Below are 18,821 nucleotides of genomic sequence, written 5' to 3' on the forward strand. Positions count from 1 at the left end.
ATTGTCACTGGATTACAGATACACACACACTATCTACCAATAATTGTCTAGACACTCCTGTTATTTGAAGTTATGGCACATTTAAGGTTTGTTAATAACAAAAACTGGTGTACAGATAGTAGGAAGCAGTATTTCATCGTGGCAGTTGATGAATATAGGTGGTATGGCAACATGACGTGAACTCATTGACTTTGAGAGAGGCATCATTGGTGGCATGTCCACACATGCCATTGCCACTCAACTGGAGCATTCAAAATCAATGGTTGGCAATATGATCAACAAATGGAGATGTTCTGACATCACTAGTACAGGAAACACCCAGGGTGGCTGCTGAAAATGACTGACAGGATAGTGTTAAAACAGGTGGCATTCAAAAACTGGCTACTATCAGCACAGACCATCCCTGAGCACTAATACTATACGAAAAGAACTCCATTTACTGGGTTTCCACAGAAGAGCAGTGACACACAAGCCGAGCATCGCAACAAAGCATCTCATGTGGCCTGGTGCATAGAGCATGTGAACTGGACAACTGACCAGTGGAAAACAGTACTCTGGAGCAATGAATCAAGGTTCACCTGTTTCCAATCTAATGGCAGGATGTGGAGGCAGCTTGGTGAATGCTTGTTACCACAGCGTGTTGTACCCACAGTAAAGTTTGGTGGTGGAGGAGTAATGGTTTGGAGTGGGACCGCTGGTTGTTGTCTTTGGTTTCATGAAGGCAGCTCGGTACCTTGATATTCTGGATAATCAGGTGCTGCCTACATTGTGGAGTTTTTATGGACCGGACCTGTGTTACTATCAAGGCAACAATGCCCCATGCCACAAAGCTTATGGAATGGTATGAAGAGATGGGTGTTAAATGACTGCCCTGGCCTGCATAGAGTCTTGATCTCAACCCCAATGAACACCTGTGGAATAAATTTGAGTGGTGATTATGGTCCAGAGCAGCACAGCCTCAATCTGTTGCTGAACTCAGTGCTACTTTGATGGAGGAATGGAGACAAATTCCACCTGATATCTGCTGCACATATGTAAAGCCTCCATCAAAGGTTGCAGGAGGTGATCAAAGCCAAAGGTGGACATAACCAATATTAGGGTTCGCTTGCTGGTATCAATTATATATACACTCGAGTCTCTTTTTATGGGTATCTTTTTTATGCAGATTTGAAGTTATGCGGTGCACTTCAAATCTGAAAAAAAAACACCAAAGAAAAGCAATTTCTTTGGAAATGAAAATTGCAATTTTAGATCGCTTAGCAAAAGGAGAGGGATCTATGTGATTGATAAACATTTTAATTTAGGTGAATCTACTATAAGAGTAATTAAAAAGAATGAAGTCGCAATCAGAAATCTGTCATTTCTGGCACAAAACTAAGTGCCAAATTATCATCGTACTCAACAGAATGAGTGCTCGTAATTTGGATTGAAGAATTAACTCAAAGAAGAATTCCTATAAGTGGTTATTTAATTAAACAAAAAAATCTTCGGTTTTATGAACAGATGAAGCAATTGGAGCCATCTACTTCCGCTTCCCAGACTTATGAAGAATTTTCGGCTAGCAAAGGATGGTTAATGGGTTTTTAAAAAGGAATGCACTTCATGACACAGAGATTCCAGACGAGGTTGCAGCAGCAGCCAAAAATTTTCAAGAGATGTTAGTCAAAATTATTGAAGATGGTGGATATTGGCCAATCAAGTGTTTAATGCTGACGAAACAGGATGGTTTTGGAAGAAAATGCCCCTAGTTGAACTTACATTGCAATGTCTGAGAAAAAAGTAAGTGGGTTTAACCACCTTACCGGCCATTATGGATCAAATACGCATCCTCATATGCTTCGTATCCATCATATATTTCAATGTAATATCAATGGTATTGCAATTTTAATATGCACTTCGCATCCATGATAACCTTGACATCTATAGACATCTTAGCCGGTAGTGTGGTTAAAGTAAGCAAAGATTGAGTAACGTTGTTACTTTGTAGCAATGCATCAGGAAATTGAATGTTGAAAACCCTTCCTAGTAAATCGATCTCTAATACCACATGCTCAATAATTGCTTTGTACCAGAAGTGGAAACATATATGAAGCAAAAAGCTCTCGATTTTAAAGTTTTATTAATTGTTGACAATGCACCAAGCCATCCATTTAGAACATCCAAATGTGCAGGTAGTGTTTTTTACACGCTGAACAAGCATTATTCAGCCATTAGATCAAGGCATAATTGCTACTTTTAAAAAATATTACGTTAAGCACACTTTTCAATTTATATTGGATAAACTAGAAAATGACTCATTAACAATAACTAACATTTGGAAAAAAATTTCTATTTTGGACTGCTTAAATCATGTTGCATCTGCTATCGCTGAAATAAGACACAAACTTGAAATGCCTGCAGCTTGGCCTGGATGTGTTGCAAACAGTGCAACCATGCAAACATCTACATTATCAGCTGAAATCATTACTTTGGTACAGGAGAAGGTTTTGATACATTTAGCCAGAATGATGTAGATGAACTGCTTGTGGATAATGCCTTAAGTGATGATGATATTATTGGATATCAATTAACTTTAGATATCATCAAAGATCAAAAAAAGGTTAGTGAAGCAGAAGAAAAACCTGTCCCCCCCTCACTGCAAATAGAATTCGAGAAGGTCTTGAACTGTGCAATAAATTGGAAAATCATTTTCTTGTTAATGACATAAATTTTAAATGAGTCTTTAAATTCCAATATGAGCTGAAGAACAGTGTGTCTGGATATCGCGAGCTATATAAAAAATTAGCAAAATCATCATCGCAAAGTTTAATCACAGATTACATTGTCAGAAGAAAAAAATCAGCACAGAACAAGAGTGAAGCTAATTCTGTTTGTGAAGAATCATTGCCTTTACTATACAGATCTCATGCATTGACTATCTCTTCTGGTGATGAAAGTGATTTCGCATCAGTTCACAAACATTGCCAAATATTGTCTAATAGCGATGATAAATCTGATGACAAAATGTAAAAACAAAATTGTTACTTTTCAATAAAATTAAATGAATAAAGCTTTAAAACAAACTTAGGCATTCTTATTTTCCTGAATTTTTGTAAACATTTTTTATGCAATTTTAGGTTTATTTTAATTCATTGTTTCGGTTTTATGCGGTTTTAGAAAATTATGGAACGTATCCCTAATTTTTCAACGTAAGTTAGGTCTTTTTTTTTTGTGCGATTTTTTTATATGCCGTTTTCTGTGGAACATATCCGCAGAAAAAGAGACCCAACTGTGTGTGTGTGTGTGTGTGTGTGTATATATTCAGTTACTTGCAGATGATGTGAAGCTTGGTAGGGTTATTAGTAATAGTGTTGATATTGTAGTTCTTTGGGAAGATTTAAAAAATAAAGCTAGAAAGGTGGGTAAATGAATAGGAATGTCTTTTGATTACAGTTAAATTTCAGGTTTTGGAATTGGGGATCAATAAATGGGAGGTTGTGTACTGTTTTGGTGGAGCTATACTGGAAGAAGTGGCTGAAGCAAGACACATCCTAGAGCTGAAGAGGATGTCAGCAGAGATAAGAGGATAACAGTTCCCCTATCTGGATTACTGTGCTCACATCTGGTTACTGGAATTTCAGGGTACACATGCAGATAACTTCTAAATAAATCTGCTACAAGTCTGCAAGATTCCCTGACGAAATTGAATAACTGTTGTAGTAGATATGGTATGAAGGTCAGCAATAACAAGACAAAGATAATGAAAATAGGCAGAAACATTGAAAATATCAACTGCATTGTGAATGGAGAACCTATAGAACAAGTAAAACATTTCAGCTACTTAGGCAACGATTATTAGTGAAGATGGTAAATTAAATATGGAAATTGACAACAGAATCAACAAAGCTGATATGGTAGGCAGTCAACTGAATAAATTTATATGGAATAAGAGAGAAATTAGCCAAAACACTAAATTATCTGTATGCAAGACAGTGTTCAAGCCGATTTTAACTTATGGATCTGAGACCTGGGTGAGAAGTAAAACACTTGACCAAAGACTAGAGACTGCAGATATGAGAGTCCTGAGAAAGATTAGAGGCATGAACAGATGGTATCAATGGCAATATCATATTAAAAACGAGTATATTAGGAACTGGAAATACTAGAAGCATCTTTCAAATGATAAATTATATCTGTCACCATAAAACAAAAAGAAGTGGAAATATTGTCACACATGACAAAATGGTAGACAGCTATCAGTAAATTTGAACTTGATGAAAGAATGGAGAAACTACTTTCAAGAATTACTGAATGTTAATAATCCCCAACATTCAAGTCAGCTAGCTGACCTGCATCTAGCCACCACTCTACCAATAAATTGTGATGACTTCACTGAAAAGGAACTAAAAATAGCAATAGATCAAACCAAAGCAGGGAAGTCCCCAGGGATTGACGGAATTAGAGCAGAAGCTTTCAAAAATGCTGGGTATAATACATATGGTTTCATACATATGTAATATGTATGAAACCATATGTTTCATACATATTTAGATTTCATATATTTTTTTTTTTCATATTCATTTTTTTTTAGGTTTCATACATATTTAATACATATGGGAAGATGGTTTCAGGACTGTACAAGGATAGTTATGTGGATTGCAGAGTTTGGTGGATAGAAGAAGGAGAGGTGATATGATTGAGACTTTTAAACTGTTGAGAGGTGGTTACAGGGTTGACACTGGGGAGTTCTTTTGCTTGGTTGAACAGCGGGAAGGAGTGATGACAAGAGGCCATCCATGGAAGTTACGAAAGGAAACTGTGAGCAAGAGGGTGAGGAGTGGTTTCTTTGCGTGGAGGGTGGTTGAACCATGGAATGCATTGCCTGATGGAGTGGTGAGAGTGAGAACAGTCAACAAGTTTAAGGAGTGGTATGATAGACTTTGTGTTTCTTAGGGGGGGGGGGGTACCTCCCCTCGATGAGTCTTGACAGACTTTTATGTTCTTAGGAATGACTTCCCACGATGAGTCTTTTGACTCCATGGAGGCCTGAATAATAATAATAATAATAATAATATTCCAATCTCCTTGCCATAATGAATCAAGCTTTAGACACTGGAATAATACCTCATCAATGGAAACCTGGCCTTATTGTCCCTATACTCAAAAAGGGCAGTCTCAATAGAATGGATAACTACAGAGGTATTACTTTGCTATCAACCACAGTTAAAATTTACAATAGGATGATACTCAATAGAACCTTACTTAACACGACTTTTAAGAAAAAACCAAGCTGGATTTCTAAAAAAACGATGTACAATAGAATAGATGTATTGCATCAGAAGAATCATAGAAGGTTCACGTGATAAAAACTTACCACTCGTTTTAACCTTTATAGACTTCAAAAAAGCCTTAGACTCCATTAATAGAGAAGCAATGTTTAAAATCCTCAGTTTCTATGGTCTACCCTCAAAACTCATACAAGCAATCTCAGAGCCTTATAAAGATTACAATGCTACAATAATTATTATTATTATTCCTGATACCTCCAAGGAGTCCGAAGACTCATCGCGGGAGGACACCTACAACTGTCTCTACACCTAACCTCTACTACGAATCAACGCCATCTACCGCCCACCTCCAACACCACCACAACTAGTAATTTTTTTTGTCTGTAAATTGCGTGTGTTCTGAAGGGCCGATTTGTATGTATGCGGGATGAAAAACCCGAATTTCCGGGAGAAAAAACCCTGCTACCTCCGTATGAGATCGGCTAACTCACCTTCGATTGAAATCGACCAGATAAAGATTCCTCCCGTCGCGACGAGAATCGAACTTAGGCCTATTCCAATCGAAGGGCGCAATGTACCGTCGTTCTTCCAATTGCGCTACGGAGGCGCTTAATCTTTAAAACGGAAACATCTGAATCATTTCCAGTGACAACAGGAGTCCTGCAAGGTGATGTACTAGCACCTTATTTGTTTTTAATATGCTTGGCTACATCTTATGGACCATCAACACAGAAGATCTTGGTTTTAACATTAAAACATCCACCCACACCATGCAAATAACTGATCTTAGCTTTGCTGACAATGTTGTACTTATTGATACAGAACCAACAAATGCACAAAAACATCTCAGTCTGCTAGAGGCACAGGCTAAACCTATTGGTCTGCAGATCAACATCCAAAAGTCCAAAGTATTCTCAATAGGTTGTGAAAACTTTATACTTCATATCAATAATAAACCCTTAGAACGAGTAAAGGACTTTCAATACCTTGGATCATACATCAGCAATACAGAAAATGATATCAGAAAACGTAAACAGCTGACTCTAGTCTTCCATAACAAACTCCGTCCCATCTGGAAATAATCATTAGTATCATTAAAGACAAAATTAAGACTATACCATGCAACCAGTAGATCCATCTTCTTGTATGGTTCTCAAACCTGGACAATAAGCACAAAAAAGCTACAGATCTAATTAACTCCTTTGGAACCACATATCTCAGACTGATCCTCGGATACACCTGGATGGACCGCATCCCTAACTCTGCTGTGCTAAATCTGGCTAAGCAAGAACCACATGTCGGTATAGTCAAAAAAACTACAACTCAAATGGCTTGGGTATCAACTCAGACATCCTGAAGTCTCGCCCTTTTTGGAATCCTTCATCCTATACAAATCAGAAGATGGCAAATGAAGTAGAGGAAGACCATGCAAACAATTTTGGCAATACATATGTGCCTTAGAAGATGGAAATATAAGATTTGATAATTTTGTAGTCTCGACAGATAACAGATAGATTTGGATTAAAATTGTAGATAGGAAGTTAGTAATGATGTAAATTTTTCATGTAGTGCTATCATATCCTGTACACCCTTTGAGGATATATATCAGGAATTTGATGATGATGACATGCAGATAACAAAAACTGGTATCAGGACTGTACATTGTTAGGCTTAAGCTGTTGAGAGGTAATTATTACCGGATTGGCAGTGAGGAGATTTTTCATATGGTAGACAGATATGGAGTGAGTTTTACTTCATGTAAAAAAGTAAATTTTTTATATGAAGAGTGGTAGGAGGATGAAATGCACTGAGAGTGTGGTGAGGATGCAGACAGTAAATGAATTGTGGTATTACAAAATAAGGCAGTTGTTAAGGTGGACCTTCCATGATGATAAATCTTATGACACCATGGAGATCTGAAATAATAATAATTAGGTTGTGCTTTGCAGCATTGAATTTTGCAACTATAATCCTTTATTCACAATTGAAAGAGAATATCCATATCCAAATAACTGAATATTTCACACAGTTATTAATATACTCCCCCCCCCCCGATCAATCATCATCATCCATATTATCATTAATGTACAAATTAAATTGCAGTTCAAATACAGAGCTCTGTGGCATGCTGCTGGCCCCTTCTCCTGGATTCTTTTCCACTGTATATTGTTTCCTGATGCCCATCTGACAGCCACTATTCTTTAAATATAAATATCCAAATATTCCATGAAAATACCTGTTGAAAAGTCATGGTGTTTTTGGCTGTAATAAGCCAATAGAGTAGTTATCATATCGTACTTGATATAATAAAAATAGAAGGGTATGATGTTTATTGTGAGAACAGGAAGAAATTGAGGGGGGGGGGAATTGCTGATGATGATAGCTGGGGAATTCTGTCCACACAAGACTGAGATACAAGGGGAATATAGTTGCCATGGTTTTGAAGTGGTGTGGTGTGATGTGGACAATGTTGAAGTTGGTGAACAAGGAAATGTATTGGCATCTTGGCTTAGTAACCAAGAGGAAAAATGATACTTATGGGTTGTTTAATTGGAATGAAGAGAACATTAGGGAATAAGAAATGTGTGTTTATGGAGTGTCTAATATTCTCTGAGTTGGAAAGAGTGACTAGGAAATGATCACCTGGGTTGTTGGCAGTTGCATGAGAACTGCCAACAACCTGTGACAACTATGAGCTATAGCACAGAAAGAGGAGTTGAGTGGAAAGGAGATAAATACTGCTTCAGCATTGATAAAAAATGGGTGAATGAAGAGATTAAGCATGAAATCTGGAAAAAAGCACAATGCAGGCAACATGAGATGAATGTGGATAATAATCAGTTGCATTAAAGAGTACAAACAGCAGGCCAGGAAAGTGAATCAGGTTGGTAAAGATAACAAAAGTGCATTATGAGCAGAAATTAGTCAATCAAGCCAAGAAAAATCCTAGTGAGTTCCTTCGATATTTGGCAGTTGAAGGTAGGATGACTAAGGGAGGATGATGATAGTTGATGACAATGGCACAATAACTGATAACTGATGCAGAGGATATAGTTGAAGTATTCAGTGAAAATTTATCAGGGTATGTTATCCTTGTGAAGGGGACATCACAAGAAGCTGGAATGTAGAGTATGGGAGAGGAGGAATTTATGGTGAGTGAGCAGGAAGTATAAGAGGAATTAAGTAAGCTTGTGGAATAAAACAGCAGGACGTGACAGTATATCACTACATATTTGGAAGGAATGTTCTAAAGAATTAATAGGAGGGGTCCTTTGACTCTATCTGAGTTAATCATATATGCATCATCCTCATCTAGCTATTCCTTTATTATATGAGCTATTCCCTTATTATGCTGTACTTGTACAGCATGGTATCACTTTTTTTACTAAATTCCTTGATAGAATTAGACATTCCTCAATGAAGAATCATGTTTTTGAAAATCTGCCCAATCTGTTTTGATCTCAACTAACTTTCCAAATCACTCTACTAAGGCCAGTTAATAATTTAAAATTTTCGTTTGACACTTGCTGCATTGGATAATGGTACTTTATACCCTCTTTTATCTTAACCTATTAAGGTCTATTGTTGTACTCTAACTAAAAAAAGTAATACCATAAATAAAAGTTTCATGTTTTACTTTTTTATGCAAGAAGCAACTTGGTGTTACACAAGTTGTACTACTATAACTGCCACCACTGAAATGATTTTACAGCAGAACCAAAAAAAAAAAAAAAAATCACATTTTTTTTTGGTTCCTCATTATTTATGGTTCTTGCTGGTGTCTTCTGATTTATACTGATTGCAAATTTAGTTCTGTTGTGTAAGTTACATGTTTGATTTCTATATTTTAGCCTCTATTAATTAAGGTATTTCATGCTCTTTATTTAGCATCCTGGGGTTATCATAGACAAGGATCATGTCAAGCAGGTATTTCAGCAGTTTTGACAAAGGTCAGTTTACTGTTTTATTAATTTCTCATATATTTTGAAAACTGTTTTTATTACCCAAAAAAATGAGAGATTGAAAAATTTATTGCCTCAGTCCCATATTTAGGCAAGTGATTAAGAAAAAAGAAGGAATCTGTTATGCTTTTTGAAGGAAACTGTTACATGTTGCAGTCCTTAGGAGAAAGACTATGACATCTAGTTTACATGAGGAAGACATTTTTTAAAGCTGAGAGATAGATGGAATGATACAAGAGGGTGAAAAGTTGGTTGGGTATGTTTGGAACTAGATGGTGAACTAAAGTTGACCAGCAGCTGATTGTGCATTTTATCGGCCTGAGGGGAAAGTTGGAATGGTGGCAGCTGGTTCAACTGAACAGCACCCATTAAAATACTTGTTGAAAAGACAAAGGCTTGAAACGGTAATCCTTCTCTCACAGATCATCTGTGAGAGAAGGATTACCATGTAACTAGATTACCCCTCTTAGCATCAACCATTTTTAGAGAGATTTTTGAGGGAATAGTATTCTACGGTATGGGTGGATTTGGGATTTATACGTTATGGTTTGTATGGGTGAGAAGTAATGTCTTGAACATTACTTCTCCATGCAAGATCATATCTTGCATTGAGACTACACACGTATAATGATCTTCTTATGTCATCTTCATGAGGATGAAATACTCTGATAAACTGTTCGTTAAATACTTCAATATATCATAGTCATTCTTCTTTCTACTTGCAACATTTTGAAAGAACTCACTGGAATTTTTCTTGGTTTCATTGGCTAATTTCTGTTCATAGTGCACTTTTGTTGTCTTTATCAACCTGATAAATTCATCCTCCTGCTGTTTGTCTTCATGTAATTGATTCTTACCTGTATTCATCTTGTGGTGACCTCACAGTGTCTTCTTCTTTCAGATTTCCTGTTTAATCCCATCATTCATCCATTTTACTCCTACGTTATTTAGCGTTTTCATGCATTCTAGGTCCAGCTGTCTCCTAAACTTTTCTTAATCACCAACTATGTAGTTCCACATATATCCCTGCTTTACAGAAGTTCTGATGTGACTGGCTATAATCCAGGTAATCACTTCATGGTCACTCTTACCAACTATCAGTAGATTATGATCTCCATTTACAATCATTCTTTGATGATTGATATGATATGATGTGATCTAAACTCAACACTCATGTGCCCTCCATTATATATTGCCTAAATTAATTGTCCCTTAACTACTCAAGAAAATTCATTCTCCTTATTAGTAATCGTGGTTAATTCCCTGATGATATCTCTTCATCTCATTTAATATTTCTATAATTGAAATCGCCCATCATGATCATTCTTCTCTTTCTCACAAAGCCAAGTTGCCAATACATTTGTTTCTCATATTTGTAAATTTAGGGACACAAAAACACACGTGTTGAACAGATTATTTTATTAATTGCTAATAAAATAAAACTTGATGTTTTGACCCCTGTATCGAGGTCATCATCGGAAGAATACAAGTGTATAATGAACCAAGCTACATGCTCATGCCCTGTATACAGGTAAACTAAATCTACATAGTTAATCCTTTTCCCTAGCCTGACCTCTAGTGATAAAAAAAAATAAAAATAAATAAAAAAATAATAATAATAAAAATAATATATATAAAATAAAAAAAATAAATAAATACAACTACAGTAAACTGCTAAAGTCATGTATTAATATTCTTCTGGATAGTTCTGATTGTTATAATATAATTTCTTTCAGTTGCTGTTGAATGTTAAAAACACTTCACCAAGATGTCTTCTTGTAGTGGGATTTTTTCTATGGCTAGTTTAGGTTGTTATACAGGTTGTAGATGGGTCCTCCACATTCTTGAAATGGTTAGGCCATCGTTTTTGTTGAGATTTGGGTTGTGTTTGAGCATTTCACATGACTCTTTAAATTTTCTCTCAAACCAGGTTTTGGTGTGGTGTAGGGACTTGGTATTTTTCCAATCATTTCTGTGGTATGTTTGGAGTGTGTGGTCAGAAAGGCTGGTTTTACCAAAATGGAGGTATTTAATGTGTCGTTTGTGTTCATCTTGTCTGATTGGGATAGTTTGCCCTGTTTCCCCTATGTATGGTATGTTGCATGTGCATTGTATTTTGCATACCCCTGGGTGGGCTAGGTGTGGAAGAGGATCTTTACAAGAACTGAGTAGGTGTCTTAACTTATTTGGGGGTTTAAAGGTGGTTTTAATGTTTTATTTGCGAAGTGTTCTGTTTATTTTTTCAGAAATGCCTCTAACATAAGGAATGGCAATAGCATTCTTGAAATCTTTTTTGTTTCTTACTGGTATCTTTATGGAGGATCTTATGAATAGTTTTTTTACTGTATCCATTTTTGATAAATGTTTGGTTGATGATCTTGTATTCCTGGTTTAGAGCCTGTTCATTAGAACAAATAGTTAGGGCTCTGTGTTTAAGGGTGCTTATGACACCTAGTTTTTGTGTTTGGTGGTGGTAAGAATTTTTGTGTATGTATTGGCCTGTGTGTGTAGGTTTGCAGTAAACTGAGAAGGAGAGACAGCCAGAGGGAAGACGTGTGACAAGTGTGAGGAAAGGAAGAGAGTTTTTTTTTTCCATTTCAATGGTGAATTGGATACGTTTGTGTTGTTTGTTTAGGTGGCTAAGGAGAGTATTTAGAGTTTCGCGGCCATGGGGCTAAATGGTGAAAATATCATCGACGTATCTCAGCCAAATTTTGGGCTTTAGACATGCTGTCTCTAGAGCATGTTGTTCAAAGTCTCCCATATAAAAGTTAGCTATTGGGGGAGAAAGTGGTGAGCCCATGGCTGTACCTTCTTTTTGAAGGTAAAAATTGTTTTGCCACACGAAATATCTGAAGCGGAGTACGTGGGCAAAGAGGGCCGTGATGTCATGTGGAAATATGTTCTGTAGGAGCAGGATCGTGTCATTAATTGGGACATTGGTGAAAAGGGAAGTTATGTCAAAGCTGACTAATAAATCTTGGTCGTTGAGTGTAATGTTTTTAATTTTATTAATGAAATGTTGTGTATTTTTTATGTAGAAAGGGGACTGACCTACCAATTCCTTGAGTGTGGCAGCTAATTTTTTGGCTAAGTGATAATTTTGGCTGTTAATTCCTTCAACAATCAGACGAAGTTGTGTGCCAGGTTTGTGTATTTTTGGCAGGCCATAAATTCTGGGCACACGGGTATACTGAGGTATTAATTTTTTTTTTGTTTCTTCGGGCCATGTGTGGCCGGATTTGATTAATTCAGTTGTTTTCTTTTTGTTATGTTTTGTGGGGTTGTAGTTTACCATTTGGTAGGGGTTGTGGTCCAATATTAATGGTTCATTTTTACAATGTATGTTGTACGGTCTAAAAGGACAGTGGCATTGCCTTTATCTGCTTTCGTGATTATAATGTCTTGGTTATTTTATTTTATTTTATTTTATTATTATTTTTTTTTTTTTAAGGATATAAGGGCTAGATTTTCGGTTTTGTTTAAGTTGGTGCTTAGTTTTTTGTTTGAATTTCTTCATTTGTGTATACTAAATTTAAACAAAACCGAAAATCTAGCCCTTAAATCCTTAAAAAATAACCAAGACATTATAATCATGAAAGCAGATAAAGCAATGATACTGTCCTTTTAGACCGTACAATATACATTGAAAAAATGAACCATTTAATATTGACCACAACACCTACCAAATGGTAAACTACAACCCCCACAAAACGTAACAACACGGCCCTCTTTGCCCACGTACTCCTCTCCGGATATTTCGTGTGGCAAAACAATTTTTACCTTCAAAAAGAAGGTACAGCCCTGGGCTCACCACTTTCTCCCCCAATAGCTAATTTTTATATGGAAGACTTTCTGAGCAACGTGCTCTAGAGACAGCATGTCTAAAGCCCAAAATTTGGCTGAGATACGTCGACAATATTTTCACCATTTGGCCCCATGGCCGCGAAACTCTAAATACTCTCCTTAGCCACCTAAACAAACAACACAAACGTATCCAATTCACCATTGAAATGGGGAAAAAAAAAAAAAACTATCTTCCTTTCCTAAACACACTTGTCACACGTCTTACCTCTGGCTGTCTCTCTTTCTCAGTTTACCGCAAACCTACACACACAGGCTAATACATACACAAAAATTCTTACCACCACCAAACACAAAACTAGGTGTCATAAGCACCTTTAAACACAGAGCCCTAACTATTTGTTCTAATGAATAGGCTCTAAACCAGGAATACAAGATCATCAACCAAACATTTATCAAAAATGGATACAGTAAAAAAAACTATTCATAAGATCCTCCATAAAGATACCAGTAAGAACAAAAAAGATTTCAAGAATGCTATTGCCATTCCTTATGTTAGAGGTATTTCTGAAAAAATAGACAGAACACTTTGCAAATACAACATTAAAACCACCTTTAAACCCCCAAATAAGTTAAGACACCTACTCAGTTCTTGTAAAGATCCTCTTCCACACCTAACCCACCCAGGGGTATGCAAAATACAATGCACATGCAACATACCATGCATAGGAGAAACAGGGCAAACTATCCCAATCAGACAAGACGAACACAAACGACACATTAAATACCTCCATTTTGGTAAAACTGGCCTTTCTGACCATGCACTCCAAACATACCACAGAATTGATTGGAAAAATACCAAGTCCCTACACCGCACCAAAACCTGGTTTGAGAGAAAATTTAAAGAGTCATGTGAAATGCTCAAACACAACCCAAATCTCAACAAAAATGATGGCCTAACCATTTCAAGAATGTGGAGGACCCATCTACAACCTGTATAACAACCTAAACTAGCCATAGAAAAAATCCCACTACAAGAAGACATCTTGGTGAAGTGTTTTTAACATTCAACAGCAACTGAAAGAAATTATATTATAACAATCAGAACTATCCAGAAGAATATTAATACATGAGGACTTTAGGAGTTTATTGTAGTTGTATTTATTTATTTATTTTATATTATTTTATTTTTTTATATATATATTATTTTTATTATTTTTTTATTTATTGTATTTATTTATTGTATTTATTTTATTTTATTTATTTTTTCTATCACTAGAGGTCAGGCTAGGGAAAAGGATTAACTAACTACGTAGATTTAGTTTACCTGTATACAGGGCATAAGCATGTAGCTTGGTTTTGTATACACTTGTATTCTTCCGATGATGACCTCGATACATGGGTCAAAACGTCAAGTTTTATTTTATTAGCAATTAATAAAATAATCTGTTCAACACGTGTGTTTTTGTGTCCCTAAATTTACAAATATGAGTGCTGATCACTGTGTAACCTTAAAAAAGAAAGAATACATTTGTTTGTTTCCATCCTTTACATTCCCAGGCCTATATCAATAGCCAATGAAATATTTCATTATTATCAACCTTCACCTCACACTATATTACTTCAAAAACACTGGCACTATTTCCCCCATTATATCTTAACCTTGTGAAGACATAATCCTACTGCTATCATTAGCAGCATACTATCTCCCTTCTTGCCCTTCCTATTCCTCAAGAAAATCATCATATCCATTAATTTCTATTATTCTTATCAAAGGAATAGAAATGGAATCTCGGCAACTCCCCCCCCCCAACACACACACACATGCATTCATTACTGTTTCCAGAATTCATTCTCCTTATGTTGTCTCATAGATCGTCTGGCTTTCTTCCCTCACCTAGTTCACTTTCCCTCTCATTTTACATGACTTGATGTGGATGAGTTTTTGTTTTATGTTTTTTTAGTTGTATTTTTGTGTTTGTATATATTTTTTTTGAGATAGGGTTTGTAGTTTTCTTTTGTATTGTTTTTGAGGGATTTTTTTACATCATTGTATGAACCAGAAGAAATATAACTGCTTTTTTTTTGAAATTCGAGTATATTTATTTATTAACACCACCAAACCTTCATGAAGTTAAAAGACTTACCATGGGTGATGCATTATTTATGCACTTATTTGTGATGCAGTATAAAATATAGTGGTGGTTAATATGGCTCTTGACTCATAATTCATTACACTTGCCATCTTCTCTAGATGTATTCTCATTTTTCATGCTTTAAAGTATCTTCTCTGCATATTCTTTCTCACCGTACAAATTTCAGGAAAGAATTCTTGTTCTTTCTTCAGTTTTGCCTTTTTTTTTTTTTGAAAATTTACCTTAGTATCTAATCCTAAACTTCTCAACAACCAAGCTTTACAGATAGTATTCTACATATCCTAATATTACTTTTTATGTTACAAGGTAGGTCATGAAAGCTTTTACCTACATTGTAACATATTTTCCAATGTTTCTTTATCATTTTAAAATCCAAGTCAGTCAAATCTTTGAAGTAGTCCAGATGTGAAAACTTGTTCTAGATGTGAATCTTCATTGTTCAGGAATCTATGTTATATATTATATTAGTGAAGAAAATTCTTATTAGATTTTTTTTTTTAAATTCACCTGGAATTCTTAACAGTAAAAAAAAAAAAAAAAATTCAGTTAATACTGTATGCCAGTATTTAATTTTTTCTCCCATTGTTTTTCCTTAAATAATTTAAATATTATTATTATTATTATTTAGGAATCTCAGTGAAGTGCCACTGCTAACTGTAAGAAGTCTGCCCTAATTATTTGCATAACGTCTAATCATACTTTCCTGAAACTCATTGATTATAATCGTGTGTAGCTGTTATAATATATAAGAGGTAGCTGTTATAAACAATTATAACAGCTACCTCTGTTAGCACTTTATCCTTGTTCATCACTCTCCAAGCATAAAATCTAGTCCTCACCAGTACTCAACTTTCAGAGATGTCCTGTTATTCTTTTCCCTCCTGCTACATATGTGAAATATTTCTTCTGCATTTGTCCTTTAAAATCCTCTGCATAACTTACATTTTTTTGTCTTTTTCCATATCAGCCAGAGATGAATTTCATTGCCCACTGTGAGACCACTGTGCTGTTTATTGGAAGTTTAAAGTCAAAATTCCATGTTTGGTCTCTAGAACAGGACTCCTAGGTTATGTAAAAATAAATAAAAATACATAAAATTAATAAAAAAAAATAGAAAAAATATTTGGTCCATCCATTGGAGTTATGTGCAATAACTTTACTACTTTTCACAGGTGGGAGTAATGAACCAATTCTGTAAACAACAAATCTTCAGATTTATAAGAAGAGAAGTATTCTATAGATTTATCACTATCTTGGTTACAGCTTCTGAATTCTTTTGACTATTTCCTCATCCCAAAGAGCCTTACACAATTCACATTTGAGCAAAGGAGCTAGATTTGGTCTTATTAACGACTAATAAAGGACAGTGACTTCCGTATTCCTACTTGTTACTATTTTTCATCATCCAAGTGATCATTATGCTATTTCACTTTCTTCCTGTTTCTATATTATGCTTAATGAACTTGAATTCTGTATTCATCATAATTTCCATGTACCTACCTCATTCTTGTAGTACCATCTCATCATTATTATATACAGCTGATCTTTTCTTCTTAAAGTGTCATACAGAGCTTAATCTTTTTTATAACACACTAAACTTATCAACCATTATATTATCCTTTGCCACACCCACAGTCTATCCAAGTTATCCTGTAGGATCTCTATATTACCTTTTGTCATGTTCCATTTGCAATTTAGCATCATCAGCGTGTCCTATGTTAAATTAGAAGCCATTTTACAGCCTTAAAGTTAATGCTATAAATTTCTTCTAATTTAACACACAAGAGAGAGAGCAAGTATTATGTACATATCACATATTTCCAAATATTTATTACAATCTCTCACTTTTTTTAAACCTGATTCAGTGCTATTTTCAAGTGAAAAAAATGTATTCATTATCAGCTAAAAAAGCATATGAATTTTGTCTTTCAGGATGGAAGAAGACTATTTATTGGAGCAGTAGGAAGCTGGTATTGGCAAGGTAAATAAATGTCTCAATTAAAATAATCATTCGACTTGTATATGATATTATTATTCAGATCTCCATGGAGTCAAAAGACTTATCGTGGGAGGTCCTTCCTAGAAAACACGGTCCATCATACCACTCCTTGAACTCATTGACTGTTCTTGCTCTCACCACTATCAGACAGTGCATTCCATGGTTCAACCACTCTCCATGCAAAGAAGCCACTCCTTACCATTCTTGCTCACAGCTTCCTTTTGTAACTCCAGGGAAGGCCACTTGTCATTGCTCCTTCCCACTGTTCCACAAAGCAAAAGAACTCCCCAGTGTCAACCCTGTAACTACCTCTCAACTGTTTAAAAGTCCCAATCATATCACCTCCTTCTATATACCAAACTCTGCAGTCCACATTCCCTCAGCCGATCCTCATAGCTAACATTGTACAATCCCGAAACCATATTTGTTATCTGCCTCTGTACCCTTTCCAAGTTAATTTATTGCCTTCAAATCCTGGAGACCAAATTTGAGAACAGTAGTCTAAGTGTGGTCTCATCAGGGTCTTATGCAATGGAACAATAACTCTTATCTCTGTGGGTCAGCGTCCTTCTCACTATTGCAGCAATCCTCTGGGTTACCCTCACCACTTTTGCAATATGTTCCCTAAATTTTCATTTTCTATCAATCATCAATCCCAGATCTCTTTTCTCCCCTGCTTTCTCCAGTTGAGTATGCTGTCTCCAATCAATGTATCCCAAGACTTTATATTTTGCTGCATTAAACCGAAATCCCCATTCATTTGCCCATCTGTCTAGTTTATTGAAATCCTCTTGCAGGGCTGCCACATCTGCATTATTACTAATAACCCTTCCCAGCTTCACATCATCTGCAAACAACTGAATATTCCCCTGCAATCCATAGACAATGTCATTGGCATAAAGGTTAAAAAATACAGGTCCCAGTACTGATCCCTATGGGATCCCACTTGTAACCTTCTGCCTCCTTGATATTGTCCCACCATACACAACTCTCTGATAATACCTATTAGACAGCTAATCCTGAATCCAGTTGACTACCCTGACATCTAAACCCATGTGCTGCAACTTAAATATCAGCTTATCATGTGGCACCCTGTCAGATGCCTTTGCAAAATCCAAAAAAATGGCAGTATATGCCTTTCCCTCATCAACTGCTCTTGTCACTTGATTATAAAAGGCAATGATATTACTAAAGCAAGACTTAACAAATTTTAGTCTTAACAAAAGACTAAAGTCAACATGGACTTAACAAATCCATGTTGACTCTCACAAATAACATTACCCTCATATCTGTCCAACGCTGTACACGGTCCCTCCCAAATTTCTCAAAGATCTTAACTGATGAAACACAAACTGACCTATAATTAGACACATCTAGTCTGCACCCCCTTATGCAATGGCACTATCATACCTTCCTTCCATTCCTTGGGTACCTTTCCTGTAGCCAGACTTTCATTAAAAAGCCCAGTCACCAGAACTGTCAGTTCTTCAGCACGTTCTTTCAAAACCCGTGGTGAACCATCCAGTCCCACAGCTTTACTGACATCCAGAGTACTGAGTGTTTGGAACACACTCTTCTCTTGCACTTCTAAACCTCAAACCAGACCTATCCCTCTAGTATGAAAACTTACTTC

General features: G+C 35.9%; 1 protein-coding gene across 3 annotated transcripts in view; it reads left to right on the plus strand.

Moving 5' to 3' along the window:
• The window catches only part of LOC150100462 (integrin alpha-PS2-like), a 511,813-nt gene that overhangs the window by 71,454 nt on the left and 421,538 nt on the right, over positions 1–18,821 (plus strand). For all 3 annotated transcript variants that reach the window (XR_016549302.1, XM_090403279.1, XM_090403280.1), the window contains exons 5-6: positions 9,156–9,217; positions 17,122–17,170. Coding sequence is in view for 2 of the 3 variants with exons in the window: in XM_090403279.1 (XP_090259405.1) it covers positions 9,156–9,217; positions 17,122–17,170 (111 nt within the window). In the remaining variant the exon portion in view is untranslated. The remainder of the gene's footprint in view (positions 1–9,155; positions 9,218–17,121; positions 17,171–18,821) is intronic.

Source organism: Typopeltis vanoorti, chromosome 13 (assembly GCF_054136105.1).
Source record: "Typopeltis vanoorti isolate ZY-2024b chromosome 13, IOZ_Tvanoo_1.0, whole genome shotgun sequence".
NCBI lineage: Eukaryota > Metazoa > Arthropoda > Arachnida > Uropygi > Thelyphonidae > Typopeltis > Typopeltis vanoorti.